The sequence below is a fragment of the Moschus berezovskii genome, chromosome X (genome assembly GCF_049115385.1).
Source record: "Moschus berezovskii isolate FMDL1 chromosome X, NW_MosBer_1.0, whole genome shotgun sequence".
NCBI classification, from domain to species: domain Eukaryota; kingdom Metazoa; phylum Chordata; class Mammalia; order Artiodactyla; family Moschidae; genus Moschus; species Moschus berezovskii.
In genome coordinates this window covers 120,159,041-120,183,829 of record NC_142488.1, presented here as the reverse complement: position 1 = coordinate 120,183,829, position 24,789 = coordinate 120,159,041, and the positions used below count along the sequence as shown (strand labels likewise).

General features: G+C 35.4%; 1 protein-coding gene across 4 annotated transcripts in view; it reads left to right on the top strand.

Annotated features, from left to right (window-relative positions):
* SMARCA1 (SNF2 related chromatin remodeling ATPase 1) overlaps positions 1-24,439 on the top strand; it is a 69,941-nt gene extending 45,502 nt beyond the window's left edge. The window contains exons 21-26 of one of the 4 annotated variants that reach the window (XM_055438596.2): positions 4,181-4,303; positions 6,385-6,517; positions 8,679-8,797; positions 8,922-9,134; positions 22,752-22,862; positions 23,965-24,439. In XM_055438596.2, the coding sequence (XP_055294571.1) occupies positions 4,181-4,303; positions 6,385-6,517; positions 8,679-8,797; positions 8,922-9,134; positions 22,752-22,862; positions 23,965-24,036 (771 nt within the window). In that variant the 3' untranslated portion in view covers positions 24,037-24,439. Of the gene's footprint in view, positions 1-4,180; positions 4,304-6,384; positions 6,518-8,678; positions 8,798-8,921; positions 9,135-22,751; positions 22,894-23,895 lie in introns of all 4 variants that reach the window. The other 3 variants (XM_055438599.2, XM_055438598.2, XM_055438597.2) reach the window with 3 other exon arrangements.
* The last annotated feature ends 350 nt before the right edge of the window (positions 24,440-24,789 follow it).

Genomic DNA, 24,789 nt, shown 5'->3' with positions numbered 1-24,789 from the left:
CCACTTGGTGGAGAGCTGTGTATTATGTGCCCGTTTTCCCTTCTGTCTAAGGTTTGACCTTGTTGTAAGTTAGACATATTCAGAAGCTTCATTGCTCTTGTGACTTAAAGGAGTTACCCTAATGCTTTTAATTACTTGTTCACTAAAATCTTTCTGTTGGAAGAAGGTGACTGAATTGAAATTTCAATTACAGAATTTTAAAAATCCAGAGTATCCAGAAGTCCCATGGAGTCTAAAGACCTGCAGTGAAAGAGTTTTGCTGTAGTAGAAGCTGAAGAAGGCTGTAGAACATTCTAACATATATCTTCAGTAAAAAAATTTTTTAGAAGTGGATATAAACATTTGACAAATGCAGGAAGTTCTGTGATCTTTGTGAGTTTTGGTAATGTGTCACTGTGGGCCACCTGTCTTGCTGTGGTAGAACTAAAATACGTGAGTTGCTTTCAGGTTACTACTTCCATTTTGTGTGTTGTCACATTTAATTCTATACTCCATATTTCTATGAAATGCTTGCTGAAACTCCTAAGAAACATTACTCTCCAAAAAGTTTTTCACTTTTCCGTGGAACATAGCTCTTAATCACAAATTCCTTACAATCTGACTAGAAATCTAAATAATAATTGAGCTGTTTTCTTGAAAGATAGCTTCTTGTTTGTTAAGTGTTGCTGGGGACCATCAGTGAGATATATACAATGTGAGTACTTGAGATACTATCTAGGTATCTGTTTAGTCTATTGGCCTATAATTTGTCTCTTTAATTCTTTTATAGCACTTTGAGATCGAGGGAAACTTAATGTTCATAAAACCTCATGAGGTGAAAAATGAATACCTTTTAAAAATAATAAATATTAAGAAGTAGATTATTTATAAGAGATACCGGAATTTAGGAATTTTGAGTCATTTCTAATTAAAAAATTCTAGCAGGTATTTTTGAGTAATTTTTAGAACTAAAATAGTAAATGTAAAATTAAATGTCATTCTCAAGTTTTGCTGTATTAAAAATATGAGCAGTGGATCCTAAAAATCTGATGGGTATAATGTAATATTCTGATTTTGCCTTTATTAAAATTCAAGGGATGGATTTTTAGTATTGGGGAATATCTACATAGGAATAAGCAGTTTATTTTGTGTGGGTATATTATCCATTTTCTATCATAAAAATGAGGTATTTGTGAAATTTTTTGTTAAAGTAAGGGGTTTTGGGTATGCCAAGTTTGAAGCTATTTGGTAGAGCAATATCTTAAGATTAAATAGGTTTTCCTCAATTAAAATTAAAATTTCAGGCCAAAGTAACTTCACCAGCAATTTAAGGGGTCTGTTAAACTTTTAAAGCTGTGTCTGTAATTTTTTCAGCATTTTATTATGAAAAATTTTCAAATATAGAAAAATGTTGAAATAATTATAAAGTGAACATCACATATATTCTCCAATTTACATCTTACTGTATTTGCTTTATCACCTATTTAACCATTTCTCCAGCTTTCTATCAAATGAATATTCTTATTTTTTAATGCATTTCTAAGTTGCAGACATATTTCACCCGAAAGTACTTCAATATGCATATCATTAGCCAGAGTTCAATATTTATTTGATTTTAAGATAAAATTTATATACATTGAAATATATAAATCTTGTGTATCATTTGATAAATTTTGACAAATGTTATGTCCATATAACTGAAGTCCCTACAAAAATATAGAACATTACTGTCACCCCAGAAAGTGCATCTTTCCAGTCAATTCCAAAACCCACTCCCCAGACAAACTCACTGTGCTGATATTATTTTCCTTTGTAGATCAGGTTTTTTGTTCTCGAGTTTCACAGAAATGGAATCCTATACTATTTGTAAGGCTTCTTTCACTTAGCATAATGTTTTTGAGATTCATCCATGTTGTCTCATTATCAATGGTTCATTCCTTTTTATTGCCGAGTACTATTCCATTGTAACGAAATAGCATAGTTTGCTTATCTGGTCTCTTGTTGACAGACATCTGGACTGTTTTCTGGATTTTGGTTCTTGTAAGTAAAGCTGTTATAAGCATTCTCCTAAAAGTCTTTGTAATAGTTCAGAGTGAAATTGCTGGTGTGCCGGTAATCTAACAGTGGAATTTAGCTATTGAAAAAAGTTATGTTGAACCATGCATATCACTGGACTCTACTTCATTTTTAATTTACAGCTTCCTTTTCATTTCCATTTGCTTTCATCCTAGGCCAGGTGATCATACCTCATTTCTAGATTAGTTTAGCTGGTTCTCTTGCCTCTAGTCGCTTCCCTACTTCAGTCCATCCAGCACAAGGTTTACATGTGATATAACACTACTCCCTTGTAACCTCCAGTGGCTTACTGTTGCCTACTGTGTGGTTTGAGAAGGGCTTCTAAATCTGTCTCCACCTGGCCTTGTTTCTTATCCCTTCTCAACATAAACTCTATATATGCTCCTTCCAGTTTTTACCTTCACTGTTTTTGCTTTACTGCTCCAGCCTAGAATATTTGTTCTCTCTTTTCCATCTCCCCAGATCTTTAGAATTCTTAGAGTACAGCTCAGAATTACACAACTAGGTTGTGAGCTCCTTGTAGGCAAGGACCATGTTGGCTACTTTTTATATTCCATTGAACACCTGTCATAGTGCTATGGATAAAATAGACATTTAGTCAGTACTTACTAATTTGATTGTCTCGTACTGATGATTACAAATGAATCTGTTTTTTCAGTATTTCTTAAAAAATTTTTCTTTCGGCCACACCATGCATGTGGGATCTTAGTTCCCTAACTGGGGATCAAACTTGTGCCCTCTGCATTGAAAGCACAGAGTCTTAACCACTGGACCATCAGGGAAGTCCTTCAGTATTTCTTTTTAATGCCCAGTTAGTAGGTTTCATATTTAAACAACTACTGGATACAATAGTTTTTTAAAACATTTAAGTTACAATCCTGTGGTTGAAATGCTATAAAATATGTATAATGATTAGAGAGATATATCCTAATATGCATTTAAAATTACATCACAGTAAAACCGTGACTATCTGATACCCCTGGAGGATGAGTCATTTATGATAGGTGTGCATTCCAAACCGTGGAAGGCTTACCATCAATCCTGTTCTTGCCATATTTAATGGAATGCTATAAATAATGTACTATATATGTTATATACCTGCCCTCCTAAATCAATGTGCTGCATTGTCACTGCAGATGCACTTAAAAATGATGTGAGGCTTTGCGCTGAGTAACAGTTTATCACTCCATACAGTGAATGCTGCTCCATACTGCTGAACTGTATGGGTTGTCTGTGTTCATGGGGCCACACTGAGGCCTCTGGGGCTACAGTTTTGAGATACAGATGACTGGCTGACTGCTTGCTTCCTTGTAGAGCTGAGCTTCTGTCCTCAGTCCTTTGAACTTGAGCTCTCTTCTTCTCAGTTGTCAGTCTATTGCAATTCTCTATACTATGCAGGGATGTATAGTATACACTACACTTTCTGTTGGTCACGGCTGCTGTAGTCTTTTTCCCTTGACTGCAGGTCCCATCGCAGCTGTTTGTGTGCTTTGCTTATCCCTTCCCTCTTATATATATATATATATATATATATAGTCTCTTTCTTTCTTTCTCTCTCTCTTTTTTTTTTGCTTCTTCTTTATTCTATCAATTCTTTCAGTCTTTGCATTTTATGTGAAGATGGTCTCTCTTTCCGTACCCTGGCAGACAGTAAAAGCACTCTTTTTCTTTTTGCACGCTGAACTGATCAGAGCATTGGATGCAATCTTCAGGTGCATTGCCACTTCTATACCCTGGTCTATATTGCCAGGTGAATATGGACTCTTTCCGTACTACCAAACTTTTTGTTTCTGGGCTTGAGATTTTATTCTATAATGTTGGTGTTGGGGATAATGATATTATTACCATGTATTAACGATATCATAGGGATTTTTTTCGTTCCACAGTATGATTAAATCTAGAATATAATGTGGCATTTAGCAATGGGTTTTTAACTATAAAATACCACATGGCACATTTAAGAACAATTTTACTTTGGTAATATCATGGTAGTAGAAATGTGGAGAGGATCGTGTGTCATGGTATGATAATTTACTGTTGAAATAACTACATATTGATACAAGTATGTATACCCTTAATTAATTTTTCTCAGCAGTTTACTCATAACACATCTCTCGATCTTTAGGTCCCAAGGAATCCTGATATCCCAAATCCAGCTGTTGCTCAAAGAGAGGAACAAAAAAAGATTGATGGAGCTGAACCTCTTACACCAGAAGAGACTGAAGAAAAAGAAAAACTTCTCACACAAGTAAAATATTTTAAATGATTGAAATACTTCTAGTCAAGCAGTAGAAGAAAAGAAAATATAGATCATACTTATTTTTTATTGTATGGGCCTGGTACCCTGGTCAGACAAACCAGCAAATCACAGGGCCGTAGTTCAGACATACATTTAAATCAGTGATCCCTATTTTTTAATCTCTTATATAAAACAGTTTTGGAAATACTAAAAGATACATAAATGAAAAATGTGTCAATTATTAGAAATAAGACATGCATTTTATCAATTATACTAAAATCACTTAACCCGCATATGAATCCTGATAGACAATAATTACTAGCATATTCTTAAAAATTTATTTTACTGATTATGAGTTGTTCTCTGAAATTATACTCTACTAATCTTTTATTTATGGAATGACTTCATAATTCTGAAAATGCCTCATATCCTTTCTTGAAAAGAACTTTAATACAATGGTGAGAAATTTCTGAAACTTTTAAAGATACTCATTGTATAGTTAAAAGTTAATAGTTATTAAATATTTAAATAATATTTATATTAATAATAATTAAATATAAACATTTTCATTTGAACAATATATTAATGCTTTCTGGTAATTGTTGCTTTAGTGAGTTTTATGAGTGACATACTTCCAAAATAATCTGTAGAAGATAAAAAGAATTACAGTGTAAAAGGTACTTGCAAAATAATAAATAAAAATATGTTCTACCTTAGTATTGAAAATAGCCAGCAAGATTTATTATTCAACAAATTTTTTTGAACCATATGCAAAACACAGTGCTAGGGAATTTTTCATATTAATTATTGAAAGTTCATTTTGATATTTATATCTTATTTATTATATAGGTCTTTTCTTTGTTATAACATGTAATTTTATTGAATGAATTTTTACAATTTACATTAATAAGTTTCTGAGCCAAATGCCTGGAAGTCATAAAGTTCAGTTGGAAAATGTAATTGCAACTGGCTAAATATTAGGACTTACCATAGAATAAAATAAAACATTTAAATATTCATATTTTATTTTCAAAATTTACTTCCTGAACACAAAAATAAAGTTATGGTCTTAGAATGTTCCTTGGCTTGCAGCATATTATAAATGTACAACATATTGTGAATATACAGTCTCAACTGAGAAATTGCTTTTGTTTATAATTAGAAACTAAATCAGTTTTTTGCCCCTCTTAGTACTTGAAGTCATCTTTAGTCATTTTTCTCTACTGCCATAAATAGTTAATCTTTCAAAAAATCACAGGAGTACAAAGGAACAAAATGTGGGATAATCGGAAAACTTGATCAACTAGAGGTTATGGATAAAGTTTTGCTTTGTTGAGGGTATCACATTTATGTGGGTTGGGACATGAGGAATGGAAGACAGAAATTTAGTCTTGTGACTTCAGAGACATGCTGTTGCTGCTGCTGCTGCTAAGTCGCTTCAGTAGTGTCCGACTCTGTGCGACCCCATAGATGGAGAGACTGAGAACACTGATTGGTTGAAGTGTTCTCTTTTAGGAAAGAAATTGAGTGGGCCCAATAACACCATTTATAGAAATCCTGTTTATGAATATAATTTTGAACAGAATTTATTTATTCATAGTAGTTTGGAATGATGTAAAGAGTTATAAAAATTTTCTTCAGTCTTTTTTTCTTTATGTATTTTTTTGATTTAAAGCATTGACATTTTTTTTTCTTAATTTACATGGAAACACATCTGTGAAAAAAATGAAGTACTGGAATATCCAGGACTTCAGCATTTATATTAGTATTTTTATTTTATGCATTTGTGTTTTAATGTAGTAGGCATCTATAAAATATGGAGTTAAAAACTATATAATATCTTAGAACTATAAATCAGTTTTTAGTACTTAGAGAGAAATATATTCTCTCTATGATAGAAAAGCAGTTATTTTTGCAATAACACTAACTCAACTTTTGATTTCAACATAAAAAAACCTGGGATTTTATAAGAAGAAAAATTTTAAGTCTTTTGAACTGTTTTTAATGTATTGTTATATAGAACTAAATAGAACAATATTTAGATTTGTTAATTTAACCTCTATTGATGATGCTTGCTTTTTTGTTCACAGGGATTCACAAACTGGACTAAGCGAGATTTCAATCAGTTCATTAAAGCTAATGAGAAATATGGAAGAGATGACATTGATAATATTGCTCGAGAGGTGGAGGGCAAATCCCCTGAGGAGGTCATGGAATATTCAGGTTTGTATATATAACTTCAAAAATGGTGTTTTACTTGTAACCTTTTGCATTTCTTTGTGTCAGTTTAATTATGCCTTTGTTCAGAGACCTTTAGACTTTTATGAATAAACTGTAGGTGAAAGTATAAAATGTAATTGCATTTCTATGAAAAGATTATAAGACTTACAAAAACAAATTGCTGTTATCCCTGCTAGTTAGCTAATAGAGCCAAGTATAGCACTGATAAAACAAGGGTAGCTAGTGGATTGGAGAAGGCAATGGCAAGCCACTCCAGTACTATTGCCTAGAAAATCCCATGGATGGAGGAGCCTGGTTGGCTGTAGTCCGTGGGATCGCTAAGGGTCAGACACGACTGAGCGACTTCACTTTCACTTTTCACTTCACACATTGGAGAAGGAAATGGCAACCCACTCCAGTGTTCTTGCCTGGAGAATCCCAGGGACGGGGGAGCCTGGTGGGCTTCTGTCTATGGGGTCACACAGAGTTGGACATGACTGAAGTGACTTAGCAGCAGCAGCAGCATCACACAGTCAAAGGCTTTGGCATTGTCAATAAAGCAGAAATAGATGTTTTTCTGGAACTCTCTTGCCGTCTATGGGGTCACACAGAGTTGGACACGACTGAAGCGACTTAGCAGCAGCATCAGCAGCAGCAGCTGTATGAAACCTAGGACATTTTTCCCTATAGAAATGTTACAAAGTAGGTTTAGGTTTCTGTGCTAGCCCCTCGAAGCCTACTTAGCCTAACAAGTGAAATTCTATATTTTTGCTGTGAAAAATAGTAGGGAGGAAACGTTGAAATACTAATAAATATGCCAAAGATTAATGCAGACTAGGAACAACTTTTAATTTATTATTTATAGTGCTAGTGCTTGAATAAGTCTATGTTTAATTAGGGAGCAGATACTTTATTTTTCTTTTGGAAATGTGAAAGAGCCTTCTGGTGATTGCCAGGGACTTTAGAGATGGATTATACTGAGTTGTTATTTCGTGTAGTATAACATCAGGTCTATGAATGTTCTTTACTTTGATACCAGCATAACATTACTACTGCTGTTACCATGTGCTGCATAAGTTTAGGGCATTTGGAGACTTAAAAAGGGGTAAAATAGAGGAAAAAGTTAAATTTTAGCAGCAAGAGTTGAACGAAAATAGTGTAAAAAGATACGTGCTGAGAAATTTTCTGAAGTAGAATTTTCTTCAAAAGATAGGAGGGGGAATAAGCATCAATGTGTATGAAGTTGCAAGAAAAAAAAGTTGATTAAAGAAGATATTATGTCAGATATTCCTTCAAATTGACACCAGGCCAGGTAGGATGACTAACTCAGGACAGCTTAATTGGGGCTGTGCTAAAGGATATAATGTTCAAATAAAAGCATAGCTTAAATCAATATCTGTAGTATCTTTTGAAATTCTAGTCATCTGAGATGGATAATAACTTCATAATAGGCACTTCCCTGGTGGTCCAGTGGCTAGGACTCCACTCTCCCAATGCAGGGGGCCTGGGTTCAATCCCTGGTCAGGGAACTGGATCCCACATGTTGTAAGTGAGATAGAATATCCCACTTACCACAACTAAGACCTAGTGCAGCCAAATAAATAAAAATAAATAAATAAAATAGAAAAAAAGCTTCATAATATTTCATGAAAGGAAAATTGCTAACCTAAAACCTTCTTGTTGAGGTCTTACTTTTAAATGAAAGAGGTATTTAATACCCCTCATTTATTACACCTTAAGAGTATTTATGAACATATATATATATATATGTGAAAGTGAAAGTGAAGTCACTCAGTCATGTCCAACTCTTTGTGACCCCATGGACTGTAGCCTATCAGGTTCCTCCGTCCATGGGATTTTCCAGGCAAGAGTACTGGAGTGGGCTGCCATTTCCTTCTCCAGGGGATCTTCCCAACCCAGGGATCGAACCTGGGTCTCCTGCATTGCAGACAGACACTTTACCATCTGAGCCACCAGGGAAGCCCTATATATATGCATATGTATGTATATATATATGTCTATATATACTGATGAATCTGAATCTTAAGTATAAACAGTATAATTTCACTGTATCCTTTCCTGCTAATTCTTCATTCTGTAGTTCCTTGGATTCATTTATGTAAGATGACAGAATTGTGAAATAATAACTCTTTGTTTTTTTTAGCTGTGTTTTGGGAGCGTTGCAATGAATTACAGGACATTGAGAAAATTATGGCTCAAATTGAACGTGGAGAAGCAAGAATTCAACGAAGAATTAGTATCAAGAAAGCCCTGGATGCTAAAGTACTATATTTCCTAATTGTCACATTACCAATAGATTGTTTCAATTGATGATTAAATGGTGATTAGCTTTGACTTATTATTACTGCACATTTAGTTAGAAGCACTATTTTGTTTAAATCTATAGATTGCAAGATACAAGGCTCCATTTCATCAGTTACGTATTCAGTATGGAACTAGCAAAGGAAAGAACTATACTGAGGAAGAAGATAGATTCCTGATATGTATGTTACACAAAATGGGCTTTGATAGAGAAAACGTGTATGAAGAATTGAGACAGTGTGTGCGGAATGCTCCTCAGTTTAGATTTGATTGGTTTATCAAGTCTAGAACCGCCATGGTATGTATTCCTTTCTTGCTTATTTCCTCCTACTTTTTATTTTGAAAAATTTCAAACGTCACATATCCTTCACTTAGATTCTGTAATTGTTAACATTTGCCACATTGGCTTTCTCCTCTTACTAGTATATGCATCAGTTCAGTTCAGTTCAGTCGCTCATTCGATGTGTATATATATGTATATGTGTGTGTGTGTGTGTACTTATATACATAGAATCTATCTATACATATAGAATCTATATATTATACTCAGAAATTCAGAAACACAGCTATATTCAGAAATCTAGATCTGTATTTTCTATTTATTAATAGACAGATCTATGTTTCTGAACCATTTGAAAGTAGGTCACAGACATCATGTGTTCACCTCTAAATACGTCAGCATTTATCGCCTAAAAATAAGTGTTTATCGCCTAAATAAAAATATTTTCCTCCATGAGCACAATACCATCATCCTATGTGAAAATGTTAACATTGATTCAGTAGTATCATCTAGTATACAGTCCATGTACAACATTTCCCACTTGCCCCCAAAGTGTCTTTCATAGCTGTTGTTTTAAATTGATGAGCCAGTCACAGTTCACATATTGCATTTGGTTGAGTCTCTTTAGTCTCTTCAATCTACAACTTTTGTTTTTCACCACAGTGACTTTTGTAAGGTACCCAGGCTCATTTTGTAGAATGCCCAACACGTATCTCATTGTTTGCTCACTGTTAGATTTAGGTTAAGCATTTTTGGCAGCAGCCCGCCTAAGTGATGTGTATTGCATCACATCAGGAGGCTCATTATGTCAGGTTGTCACACTCTTGGTGACGGTGAGTTTGATCACAGGGTTAATATGGTGACCATCAGAGCTCTCCACTTTAAAGGTAGTTTCCCCTTTGTAATGAGGCAGGTGATATTTGAGACTGTGTGAATAACTTAAGAATTTATTTTTAACGAGAAGGAATTGTTGCCTGAGTTTTTGTAAGAATATCATGAGAGTGAATAATTAAGAAGAGATTTTATTTTAGCTTGATGTAATTTCCTGTTACTTTCTGACATGAATTGTGTTCCTGTTAAATCCTAATGCCGCTTAGCAGTGTTATTGCTGGTATGGAAATAAATGCTGGTATGCAAAGAGTCGTGTTCGACTCTTTGTGACCCGACCCCATGGACTATACAGTCCATGGAATTCTCCAGGCCAGAATACTGGAGTGGGTAGCCTATCCCTTCTCCATCATATCTTCCCGACCCAGGAATCGAACTGGGGTCTCCTGCATTGCAGGTGGATTCTTTACCAACTGAGCTATCAGGGAAGCCAGAAATAAATGCAGCATATTTTTAATGTTGGCACTGTCAGTCTTTTGTTAGTTGAGGTAATTAAGAAAAAAATAGATTCATATAGCCTAAAAGAGTCAGACACGACTGAGCGACTGAACAACAACAACAAAACATTAAAAGTAGCCAGAAACCAACAATCCAAACAATGGACATTTTTCTTTAGTTTCTATAGTCATAAATGTTTTCTTGGCCAAGAGTTCATAGAGATGTGAAGCAATGCTTGATATTTTGTCTGACCCATTTTATATTCTCAGTAAGAATATAATTTTTTTATTCAATATAAATATATTATTTATATATATATTATAATATATATATTATTTTATTCAATATAAATTGAATAAAAAGAAAAGAAAAGTCTGAATTGCTATATTGAAGGTGCTAATTTTGGTGGATGCTTTGTAAATCAGGTATTTTGTGTTAAAACTTAACACAAATTTAGAGTGTTCCTGGATTGTTATTAGATTGTGTCTATCAAGTTTATGGAATATAAATACTGAGAGAGGTAGCAAATACTTTGGATCAAGCCAGAATACAAAAGAAACTAGAGAAATTGTAATGATGAATCAATTGAATCTCCCTTGCTACATGACAGTAATAGGGACGAATGTAAAGTGCTGCACTTGTATAAAAGAATAGGAAGAAGTGTAAATGTTAATAATACATAGCAGAAAGAACTGAGGAAAGAATAAAAAAGATGAGGATTAATCTGTAGCATGAAGGACTGATGTTGGAGGGAAGAGTTGTTTGACAGGTTCTTTGGATCATTGAAATAGACTATTGAAGAACAGTATAGAATAGCTTTTCTATTAGCTTTGAAAATTAGATTCTATTTTGACAGTCTGAAGACTTTGGCAGTGAGCTTGTTGGCCTTTTAAGGTGCCTTCTAGCTTGGTGCATCTATGACCATGTTTAGCAGAGAACTCCTTTCAGAAGCCAGGCATTTAAAATTTTTAGCCATTTGGGGTTTTATGCATATAGTGATCTAATTTATAGCAGCATTAGCAGCTTGTAAAAGACAAATACCCACCTGCATTTGTTGATGAATTATGTTTTAAATCATACACGCCCTTTTATGTGATGGAACATTTGCAGAGTTTTGTGTATTATTTCAGTGATATTTTACTACTTTTTAAAGGTTGAGTTTAATGCTGTTTTCAGTTTCTGGAAACATTAAGCTAAAGCAGTAGGGTGAAACAGATTCAGAAGTACAGGGAAAATCTTATATTATTTGTAATATGAACATGACTGTAGAACTATGTAACCTTATTTCATTTTCCAGGAAAAAACCAAGTGTATTGTTAACAACCACTAGATGTCTCTGAACTCCCTTGTAAAGAATCTTTTCCTCCATCTTTCTACAAAACATTTATGTCTTTCTTTACCAAGAGGTTTAAATCTTTAATGTATGTTTTTCAAAGAGTAGATATTAACTACAAACGTGACTGAAAAATGAAACTTTTATTTTGTCTGTTACAAACAATAACGATTCTGTCCTTAATTATGTTCTGGAAGGTGGAATTTATGATTTCTAAAGAATCTTTAAAAACATATAGTCGCTTATTTCATAGTAAATATTTTAATCCAGAGTTTTTGTTAAATTTTCCACTATATCATTTCCTTCCTATTTAGTGGGTAATTTTTATTTTTCTGGATTTAGACTATTTAGACCATCTTTTTAGAATATTTCATGATAATATAAATCATTAGGGAATTAAAAAATGGATTACTGTTATTTCTAGATGATCTCTTTTCCCCTCATTTTAAATGATTGGTCTTGTGTAGTGGATCATTCACAATCTAGGAAGTGAAACTTTCCCCTTGAAGGAGGCAGTTGTGATTTCTAAAATTAAAATAATTTGCTTCATTGAAAAACCCCAAAATACAGAGGATATAACTTGATTCATTATGTGAGTGTGTCACTGTGTTCAAATTAACATTTTATTAACGATTAAACCTTAAACTTAGCTTACTAAAGAAGCTGTCTTTAAAAACAATCTTGCTTAAAGATGACTTTCCCAGAGATACCAATAAATAGTGTGAAGTACTTAGAAAAAAATAGAAACTTTGGTAGTTATATTTTATTCAGAGATCTCAAACTACTGAATTCATGGCTTCTGACTTAACCAACAGTCTTAAAATGCTTAAAGTCATGAGCCTTCACTTCTGAATATGCCACATTTTGAAAGCCTTCAGCTAAAGGTTGAAATTTCTTTGAGGCTCTTTTCCATTTAAAAATGCTGGCTATACAAAAGAGAAAATGAGTTTTAGTTCCATTTCTCTGTGCTAAAAAGATTGTGATTTCTTTCTCTGAGAAACTGTGTGGTCTTTAAGTAAGTAATCAGTCTCTGTTGAACTACATAAACAAGTAGGAAGGATATGATCAATTTAGATTTTTAAGCTCAGAGCATATGAATTGCCCTACTATTTTCCTTCTAAGAAAAAAATGTATTATAATGAGGTCTTAGTCTTAGGACATTTAAAACTATCAGAATTAAAAGTATCTTTGCTGGATGACTATAAGAAGAAAAGATAATACTTTGTATAATACCTTTTATACTATAAGGTTGCCAATCCCTTTGTCAACAGTAGCTCATTAATTCCTTTTACTGAATGAATTTCAGGGCACTATCTTCATTCATTTAGTGACAGACTGACATGACTGGGAGATTTGAAAAGAATCTGAGAAGTCTAAAAGATCTAGCACATTAGTCAGTTTACTGGAAAAGACATTGAAAGTATCTAGAGTTTAATCAGTAAGTCCTTGCTTCTGCTTAGGTTCTTTGAAGTACTCAATGGATAAAAAGCAGAATTTGGCTCTCTGAAACTTTTCTTGATATAGTGATTATGCTTCCTTGGCAAGGTTGCTCTGACTCTTCATTTTAGCCAAAAAATATTCTTAATTTTTAGACTCTAAGGAGTTTTTTCTTTCCTTTCCTAGACTCTCAAGAAGCTCCGTGTGCATATCCTGTGGCCATGGACCTTAGAGTTGAATGAAAATATTAATAATTCGTGATTACAATTGCCTTGCCTTTTGTGGTAGTTCAAATGAATTTTTTAGGTAGTATTTCAGAAAATTACACACTGTTGTACAATGTAATAAAAATTTCATGTTATTGCTGTTTGTTTTCAAATCACAGCTTTATTATTAATGAAAGTGTTCCTTATTTAAAATTAAGAACATGACATTCTTCATTTGAGTTGTAGGAGGAAAAAGACTTTTTAGAAAATGTTGCTATAGCTCTTTATGAGCTTGCTTCCCTTTTTGTAGGTTTATCTGTGATAGAAAACCATAAGTAAGTTATTAGTTCAGCACAGGATATTTGATAAATTATCTGTCCAGTCAGAGAGGAATTTTCTTTATAGAGACTTTAGAAAAACAGAACTCAAGTTAAAAAATTTCCAAGCTATTCTATAGTCGCAATGATGCTTTTGTTTGTTGCTTATGCAGTGTAGCCTAGGAAATTTTATAAGGAAGGCCACTCATGATTTTTCATTTTATGTACTAGTACTTTAATTGTGTGATAACAGCTAATATTGGTATCTTAGAGCATTACTTTCTTAATGAAATGTGAGGATATGAATTAATACATTATTCAAAAAATTGGTGAAATATAAAATTATTGATGAATTCTTGACTATAGAATTGTTAAAATATATTTATGCTTATAGCTATATATTATTTCCCCATGTGCTTGAAAGACTAAAATGTCCTCTTCAGCCTTAATTTTCCAAAAGATCCTATATAGAGGTGTGTACAGAAGGAGTTGTGCTTAACTTTGCCTTAAGGGTTAGGTCAGAGGAATGGCTTCACAGAAGAGGTCCTTCTTGGAAATGATCCTTGAAAGACCAGGAAGGAATTGGCCCTGGGACTATGGAAATGGCATGTGCAGAGGTAGAAACAAGCACAGCATATTTACAAACTGCAAGTAGGTTGGTGTGCTGGGGTGTGAGTAGGAAAGTCCCGGAAAATGAGGAAAAAGCTGGCAGCCAAATGACCAGGGGCCCTGTTGAACTTTGATCACTATTCCATAGGAAATGGGGAGTCATTGAAAGATTTTAAGAGGGCTGTGACATGGTCAGATTTACTGTATAGAAATACTGCTCTGTGGAAATGGGCAAACGTCTACCTCAACTCCCATATAGGCTGATAATTCCCAAATTTCTATCTCTGTCTCTTCTCTGTTCCTCCTCTTTCCCCCCCGCCTTGGCTAATATATCACCATCTGCCCTAGAGTCATTTTTTTACTGCTGCTGTCTTAACCTTCAAGAGCAAATGGTTACATCTAAAGGTACCAGCATAACACCTCACACAAAGTGGGCATTTAGTGAGTAAATGAGCATGGAACTTTGGTTTTTCAGTTGGCTTCTGTCTCATAGACCCTATCATTGGCCAACATTTGGATAGAATGTGAAGAAATGTAGCAATGGGTTTGAGTTCTTTTTTCCTCTTCCATTCTTTTCTTTTCATCTACATTTCTCTAATGATGGACTTTAGTTGGCTATAATCCCTGAAGCTTTGGTTTGAATAGCCAGTTGTAAATATCATGTGTTTTATTAGTAACTGTAGTGTTTGATTTAAGACTGAATTGTTCTAACAATCTGAAATATGATACATGCACTAACAGGAGTTTGTTTTACGTATTTACGCTTATGTGCTATCCTGCCCTTGAAAAGCTCTTGCCTTGAAAATCCCATGGATGAAGGAGCCTGGTAGGCTGCAGTCCATGGGGTCGCAGGAGTTGGACACGACTGAGCGACTTCAGTTTCACTTTTTACTTTCATGCATTGGAGAAGGAAATGGCAGCCCACTCCAGTGTTCTTGACTGGAGAATCCCAGGGACGGGGGAGTCTGGTGGGCTGACATCTATGGGGTCGCACAGAGTCGGACACGACTGAAGTGACTTAACAGCAGCAGCAGCAGCTATTCTAGCAACCCACTTCAGTATTCTTGCCTGGGAAATTCCATGGGCAGAGGAGTCTGGAGGGCTACAGTCCATAGGGTTACAAAGAGTCAGGCATGACTTAGCGACTAAATAGCAGCATCAGCCCGGAGAAGGCAATGGCAAGCCACTCCAGTACTCTTGCCTAGAAAATCCCATGGATGGAGGAGCCTGGTAGGCTGCAGTCTGTGGGGTCGCTAAGGGTCAGACACAACTGAGCGACTTCACTTTCACTTTTCACTTTCACACATTGGAGAAAGAAATGGCAACCCACTCCAGTGTTCTTGCCTGGAGAATCCCAGGGACGGGGGAGCCTGGTGGGCTTCCGTCTATGGGGTCACACAGAGTCGGACACGACTGAAGTGACTTAGCAGCAGCAGCAGCATCAGCTATCCTGAGAGGAAGTGACGTGACATTTTACAAATAACGATGTTTAAGTAGCAGCAATTAGGTAAAACTGTCATAACATTTGATACTTGCTTAAGAAATATAAGATGTTTTTATATTATTATTATTAGAATATATAACTCCCATCTAATGGCCAGTATACTCGGGCCCTGAGATTCTAGCATAGAATGCCATTGCTTTTTGTTAGTATGAGGGGGGTTCCAAGGTGACAAAGAACCTGGGAAATATACCACAGAATATATAGTTGAAGGTGTTGATTCTGAAGGTAAAGTGCAGGGAGTTTACAAAACAGCAGAGGAGAAAAAAACTCCCAGTTTTGTTTTACTAAGAACTATAGAAGAAAATTCTGACTTTATAGGACTACCTACAAATTTTGAGGCACCAATGTGGAGTGCAATTTATTTATTTATTTTTGCTCCTGATTATTCATCTGTTTTTGACTTTGAACCAATAGCGGGCACCGACCTTCTGTCATTCAGACTTAGACAGGCTTAGTGTCTAGGATTTTAGTACATAGGAAATGTAATGTGGAGTCTCTTTAATCTCTTTCAATAAGTCACTTCAAGTCTATTGATGCTTTCTGTGCCTTTTGAATTGATGCTTTGAAGCTGAGTATTGGGGCAAAGGATGTTTGAACTTGGTGCCTGTCGTGATTGATATTCACCACACAGTACAGGGCAGCACCACTTACTGCAAACATCCCATCATTTATTAAATAAAGGTAGAGATCCATGTCCTAGTACTCAAAAGTTGGGACTTGGGTGACTTTGCATTGAACAGAATCATAAACCATTAAAAAGACATGGAAAACCAAGGCAGACAGTTTGCTTAAAGTCAATCTAAAGTCTAGTTTAAACCAGGGTTTGGCAAACTACGGCCCTTTACCTGTTTTTGTACAGCCTGCAAGCCAAGAATGATTTTTACATTTTCAAATGGTTGAAAGAAAATCAAAAGAAGGCTATTTTGTGACATGTGAAAATTATACAAAGTTCAGATTTTAGTGTCTGAACAGTTTTGTTGGAACCCAGCCACACGCCTTCATGCTGCAGTGGCAAAGCCGAGTAGTTGTGACAGAGACCATGTGGTCTGCCGAGCCGACAGTATTTACTGTTTGGCTCTTCGCAGAAAAGATGTGCTGACCCCTGATTTAAAGAATGTGTAAGAAAACTGGAAGGAAATAAATAATATAACCAAGGTAGACATAAACATTATACAGTCCTTCAGGAAACGTGTTAAATGAAGGATGTGTAAAGGGGGAGCCTAAAGGAGAGGTTTGGCAGGTCTGGTGGTGATTGTGGTGATTGTGATGGAGGCATGAGAGCTGCCTTGTAATATCTGAAAGATAGTCGTACAGAAGAGGGAATCAGCTTGTTCAATCTGACTACAAAGGTTAGACCTAGAACCAATTGTTGGAAACGATAAGGTAGCACATTGTAGCTTTGCATAAGGGAATATTTTAAACTTAATCAGAGGTGGGCAAGGCAATCTTGTGAGGTAATGAGTACCCCATCATTGGAAGAATGCAGACAGGCTGGGCAGCTAATTAACAAGGACCTAGTAGAAGAGATTCAGCATCAACCTGAGTGATTTTTAAAGGTCCTTTTCAATCTTGAGAGTCTGTAATTTTATGAGCTCCTCCTATTGAGACTGTATCAGGGGAAGATTTCAGAGTACACAATATACCTTTGATTACATGACTCCTCCTGCTTAAAAATCATCAGTGATCCTTTTGTCAACTGAATTAAGTAAAATTGCTTAGTTCTTTGTTTTTAGCTTCTAGGTTCTTTGCATTTTGATTCAAACTTAGTCGACTTTCTCCATCATTCTTACCCTGCACAGCATTTCCCAAGTTGGTTTCTACCAAACATTGTTCCAGGATTTGCAAATATACAATATGCAAAACAAGGTTCTGAATCCTGCCCTTGACCCTTGAAATCTACATTAGACTGCTAAGAGCTCTGTGAAGTCCTGCCATGACAAAATTTGTTTAATCTTTTAAATACCTAGCATTTCCTGAGCATGTGTGAACACAAAGTGATTTTTTTTTCCCTTTGGCTACAGCTATTATCACTGTACAACAGTTTTCTTTTTCTTATCAACAGAAGCATGATTTATTCTGGTATAGAGCAGGTACATAGTTTAGGGGAAACAGGAATCCTCTTTTGCTCCTGGATGAAAGCAGAGACTTCTACTGCTAGAAAGTCTTAGAAAAGATGAAGTTCAATCTCATTTTATTTTATTTTTTGCAGTCTTATTTATTTATTTTAATTGGAGGCTAATTACTTTACAATATTGTATTGGTTTTGCCATACATTGACATGAATCCACCCCGGGTGTACATGTGTTCCCCATCTTGAATCCCCCTCCCACCTCCCTCCCCATCCCACCCCTCTGGTTCATCCCAGTGCACAACAGTTTTCCATTTGTCATTTTCCTACTTTCTTCTGTTGTCTTTCTTGTTTTTGTGTCTCCTGTCTTCCTCTTGTGGAAGGAAGACACACATCCTTGTGTGCTGTTTTTCTTCCTTCAATTTCATTCCTAAATCCAGCATGGGGAAATTGTGAAAGAAAGAGATAATTAGACCACAGAACTGTGGAAACAGTTTGATACCATGTGAACCACTCCCTGTAACCCCAAGGAAAATAGGAAGATAAAAAGGTCCAAGAATCTAGGGGGAACATGTATGTGAAAGAATAAATTATATAAGATAAATTGCTTTAGACATCATAAAATTTCTCAGAATCATTTCATTGTCATTTAGTTATTCAAAAAGTGAATCACTGTTTTTATTGGTAATCTGGCCTCTTTCTTTATAGAAATTTCTGGTGTTAGCTAGTGTTCTGTTTATGATACCATCTGCTTAGTTAGGCAGTCTTTAAGCATGTGAATAAAAGATGGGGTTGGTATCTTTAGAGGAAGTGGCATTACCTACGCTAGGAAGATAACATCCAGACTCACTCATTCTTTGATGCCTTTCTCCAGAGAGTTAGATTATTTTTCTGTCTGTAGTTAGTGACAGGTTAAAAGGAATGAAGGTAAGAACTTATTATAGAGTCTATTTATAATTATCTTGAGATATTCTACCTCCCTGCATATGAAATTGTCTCAAAAGTATTAGTTTTTTCCTGAATCACCCATATGAACCATGAATATGTATCTAAAGATATCTGCAGTCACAGGCAACTATTACTTATTGAGAATAATAATAGCCAGAGGGTATAACTTAATGATTCAAGAATCAGCTTCACATAAAGACTCTATCTAGTCTCCCTAGAAACCAACAATCAAATCTCATCAGGGTCAACTTAGCCCTTTCTATAATAGATAAATTGAATAACATGCTGTTTAATTTGTATGTGTGGTATTGAATGAAGCTATGAAGAGTGTTTGGTCTGCATATTAAAGATACTGCTATTGTTTTGGTAAGTAAGGAAAATTCCAATGTTATTTTTCCTAAATTATTTAACCTTGAGTAATTGAGGAAGGTTATTTTTAATAGTTAAACAATAATTTGTTAATGAAGAATTTTTTTTCTGGCTAGACTGTCTTTGGTTTTCTGCCTTCTTTTGGGCTTGAATTTTACAGAGTAGAAAATGCTTGGATAGTTGATGATATTTCTGTGTGCCATTTTTCTAGCTTTTAGAAAGATAAAACTGTATTTTAAAAATTTGCCACTTCTTAAAAATGTTACAGATTGCAATATTCATTATAAAAAATTTAGAAGATACATGCTAGTATAAAGAAGAAAATAAAAGTTCCCATTGGTTCTATATTCAGAAATAGCTGCTGTTAACCACCAGTAACTCTGCACATAGTTCTCTCTCAGCTATTTGTATTGTGTATGTGTGTATACAGTAAGATGTATTTATATGTATATCATAATTTCCAAATTAACAAAAATTTAGTTCCCAGTATTTCTCTGCTAAAAAGCACGCTGCTTTAAATATTGTTTTGTAAATCTTCGTGTACATCTATTTCCTTACATTAAGCATCTAGAAGTGGAATTGTTCATTCAAAGAATATGAAATTTTTAGGATACATCATTGATGTATCCCAATTTTCTTTCTAGAAAGATAGTATTTTAGTCTGCTTGGGCTGCCATAACATAGTACCCACATGAGGATACAATTTCTCATGGCCTTGGCTCCAGGTGGGTTGGTTTCTGGTGAGGCCTTTCTCCTTGGCTTGTAGACGGTGTCCTCTTCCTGTGTCCTTACACGGAAGGACTCAATCGTTATGACTTTGGTTAACCTTAATTACCTCCTTTTAAAGGCCCTCTCTCCAAACACAATCACATTGTGGGGGTGTTAAGGCTTCAGCTTACAGGTTTGGGGAGGACACATTTTTTTCACAGTGGCATCCCATCATCAGTGAATGAGAGCTTCCATTTCACCATCTTATTGCCAACACTGGATGTACATATCACACACATGAGCATGTCTTTGCTAATTTGATAAATATATCATTGTTTTACTTTGCATGTCTTTGACTGAAAAAAAGATTTTAATATTTGGACACTTAAAATTATTTTTGTTTTCTATTCTTGTACTTTGACCACTTTTTTGGTTGGAGTTCTCAATTATTAATAAATCCACATTTTTATTTGAGCATTTAGCTATTTTATATCTTATCAGATATTTTTGCTTATGCAAAAAGAAACCATTTTAAATGTTATTTATCCTTTGATATTAAGCTGTTATTTACCTTTAAAATATAGCAAAGTATACAAGGTTGATATATATGAGTGTCCATGTTCAGTTCAGTTCAGTTCAGTTCAGTCGCTCAGTCGTGTCCGACTCTCCGCGACCCCATGAATCACAGCACGCCAGGCCTCCCTGTCCATCACCAACTCCCGGAGTACACTCAAACTCATGTCCACAGAGTCGGTGATGCCATCCAGCCATCTCATTCTCCGTCGTCCCCTTCTCCTCCCGCCCCCAACCTTTCCCAGCATCAGAGTCTTTTCCAGTGAGTCAACTCTTAGCATGAGGTGGCCAAAGTATTGGAGTTTCAGCCTCAGCATCAGTCCCTCCAATGAACATCCAGGACTGATCTCCTTTAGAATGGACTGGTTGGATCTCCTTGCAGTATAAGGGACTCTCAAGAGTCTTCTCCAACACCACAGTTCAAAAGCATCAATTCTTCGGCGATCAGCTTTCTTCACAGTCCAACTCTCACATCCATACATGACCACGGGAAAAACCATTGCCTTGACTAGACGGACCTTGGTCGGCAAAGTAATGTCTCTGCTTTTTAATATACTATCAAGGTTGGTCATAACTTTCCTTCCAAGGAGCAAGCGTCTTTTAATTTCATGGCTGCAATCAGCATCTGCAGTGATTTTGGAGCCCAAAAAAACAAAGTCTGACACTGTTTCCACTGTTTTTCCATCTATTTCCCATGAAGTGATGTTAATGAATCATATTTAATGCTCACCATACATTCATGAAAGCTGTTTATAGTTTGGATGCATTGATTTGCTGGCAGTGAAATATAGGTAGTGGCAAGGTTAATGTGGAATCTTTCCAGCTATTGTTTGCTTTGAATTAACAACTGCAGCAGTGTTTCCTCAGAACTCTGATCCCACGAGGTATCCTTTGAGAAGAGACTTCTGCTGATTGAATGGCTTTGGGAATTGCTTGCTTTCTCCATCTCCTACCCTAGTGGTTGACAGTGCTTATTAGAACTTTAAAGGCTCTGAGCAGCCCTGTAAAAGGAAATCTGACTTTTGTAAGCTGAGTACTTCCAAATCGTACTTTGACAAGAGGACATCCCCTTATTTTTTTAATGTGATTTTTGTTAACTTTTTGTTTTGAAATATTTATAGATTCACAGAAAGCTGTGAAGAAATGTCCAGGGAGGGCCCATGCATCCTTCACCAAGTTTTCCCAGATGGCAACATCTTCCATAAACACAGGACAATGTCACAGTCAGAAAATGGACATTAGTACAATCCAAAGAGCTTATTCAGATTTCATTGGTTATAGATGAACTCATGTTTGTGTGTGGGTGTGTGTGTGTGCATGGGTGTGTGCGTGCATAAGTGTGTATGTGTGTGCTAAGTTGCTTCAGTCATATCTGACTCTTTGTGACCCCATGGACTGTAGTCCGCCAGGCTCCTCTGTCCATGGGATTCTCCAGGCAAGAATACTGGAGTGGGTTGCCATGCCCTCCTCACGAGTTTGTAGTTCAATACAATTTGATCACACATAGGTACATGTAACTAGCACCACCAGAAGACTTGCTCGTGCTGGCTCTTTAAAGTCACACCTCCTCACCCCCTTTTCTAGTCCCTGACAACCACTGACATGTTCTCCATTTCTAAACTTCTGTCATTTAATAATGGAACACTGTGCTGTGTAACCTTTTGAGATTGGCTTTTTTCACTCAGATGGGGTTCATTTAGGAGAAGGCAATGGCACCCCACTCCAGTACTTTTGCCTGGAAAATCCCATGGACGGAGGAGCCTGGTGGGCTGCAGTCCATGGGGTCGCAACTGAGCGACTTCAGTTTCACTTTTCACTTTCATGCATTGGTGAAGGAAATGGCAACCCACTCCAGTGTTCTTGCCTGGAGAATCCCAGGGACGGGGGAGCCTGGTGGGCTTCCGTCTATGGGGTTGCACAGAGTCGGACACGACTGAAGCGACTTAGCAGCAGCAGCAGCAGGGTTCATTTAGGTTTCTGCATATACCAATAGTTCTTTCCTTTTTGCTGCTGAGCAGTATTCATGATATGGATGTGCCACAGTTTACTCATTCTCCCACTGAATGATATTTATCCACTTATCATATATTTAGTGGAATATAACCTGTATGAATATTGTTTTGAAGAATACCAACTTAGAAATTCTCTATCACAGAAATGATAGAATCGAAGAATTATCACTTTTTGAAGGTTGTACCTGGGTTGCAGAAATTAAAAGTCTTCTTTGTTTGGTTCAGGAATTCCAGAGACGCTGTAATACTCTGATTTCGTTGATTGAGAAAGAAAATATGGAAATTGAGGAAAGAGAGAGAGCAGAAAAGAAGAAACGGGCAACTAAAACTCCAATGGTAAAATTTTCAGCATTTTCCTAACTTTTAGGTAGATCCCATTTTTTTTACATAATTAAAATGCTATATTATGTTTAATGCTCCAGTGATACCTATTATAAAACCTGGTTTTTATGAAATGCTGATTTGTTTTTGACAGAAAAAGAATTACACTACAACCATGTGTTTCCTATTTGTTTGTAGCGTATATGGTTAGGAACTCCCTAGTAACAGGGCTCAGTATTTTAAAAAATTTCTCATGACTTTTAAGCAGAAGTATAATGCAAGTAAAATCCTCTGAACTGAGACTGGATTTGCCATGGGGAGTAGAAGAGGGGTGGGGCGGGGCAGGGCTGAGGGTGAAACTGGGAGTTCTGATTTGATCAAAGAAGTTTTCTGATCTTTGTGGAACTATGAATACAAATAAGAACTTTGAGGAGACAAGCAAAGCTTTACTTGATTTACTTGGTAATAAGTTAACTGTTAATAGTAAGATGATTTTAACTCAGTCAGGTTGCCTTGTATAGCTACAATTTCAAGTACTTTTTAACATATTATTTGAGTGTGGTTAAGTAAACTACCATATTTCATCAAGTCTAAGATGCCTTCCATTGTAAGACAAAGCATTATTTTATGTGCTACTAAGAAAAACTGCTGCCAAGTAACTCTGGTTTGTCATCAGTTATAGGATGCATCCTGATTTCAGAGATGCTGAAGTGGGAAACAAGTGTGCATCATAGAATATATGAAATATGGTATTTTAGCATCTATCATAACATTTCAAAAATAATACACTCATAAATAACATTTTTCCCAGAAAATTTTAAGTATTAAGTAGTTCTTTAAGCATACATTTTTAGTACCATGTGTAAGTAGAAACTTGATGACTATTTTTGATGGGTATTTTATGTCTTTTCTTAAAAAGAAAACATGTTTGGAGGTTATTTTACATTGGGTTATATAGTTTGTTGGGCTATATAGAACATTAACTGTGAGTATAACGTTTAAGTGAATATTCATGTTAAAATTTTTTTTTGATGCATTTACATCCTAGATTTAACATTGTTGGGCCATTTAAAAATGTGCATATTGGAGCAGAACATTAAATCTGTTTCCATTTTAGTCACAGAAAAGAAAAGCAGAGTCAGCTACTGAGAGCTCTGGAAAGAAGGATGTCAAGAAGGTGAAATCCTAAAGCCTAGAAATAAAGTTTTAAATGGGAAACTGCTATTTTCTTGTTCCCATCTTCAAATGCTAATTGCCAGTTCCAGTGTATTCATGGTACTCTAAGAAAAATCAATTTGGTTTTGATTTCTTGCATATTTTATATATTTTACAATGCTTTCTACCTGAAATGTGTAGCTTTATATTTTATGCATTCTAGTATTTTTGTGTACTGTATTTTGTGTATTTCATGTCTTCATCTAAATCCTCTCAGTCCTTGTTCTTTTGAAGCTTGTGCTGAGGTTTTAGCTTTTCTATGTTTTATATGCCGCTGCTTTGAAAGAGAACCTAGATTCTATAGCTGTATTATTGTTGTTTCATACTTTAAATTTATATGGCTGTGGAAAAATGAATTAAAATGATTTGAGGAGAAAGACTTTTTCACTTCTTTGTTGCTTTCTTTTCTATTGAGTATGGGCTTGTACGTGTTACTGCATACTGTGATTAGCATAATAATTGTTTCTTTGAGGTCATCTAAATATTTTTTCCTAAAGGAATAAAGGGTGAGAACAGAAAATTATTAAAAAAAACTAATATTTGATACTGTGCTTGCTGTCAGTATGCATTACATTTAAATTATTCTCTAAATATTCAAGTGGGAAAGTATAATAAAGAAATGTCTATAAGAAATTTGATTATTTCCTGTGTTTTGTGCAATAGAAAATAGTTGTGTTTACTGAATTGTATTGCTCACAACTGTGTATTTGGTTGAAAGTTAAAGCTT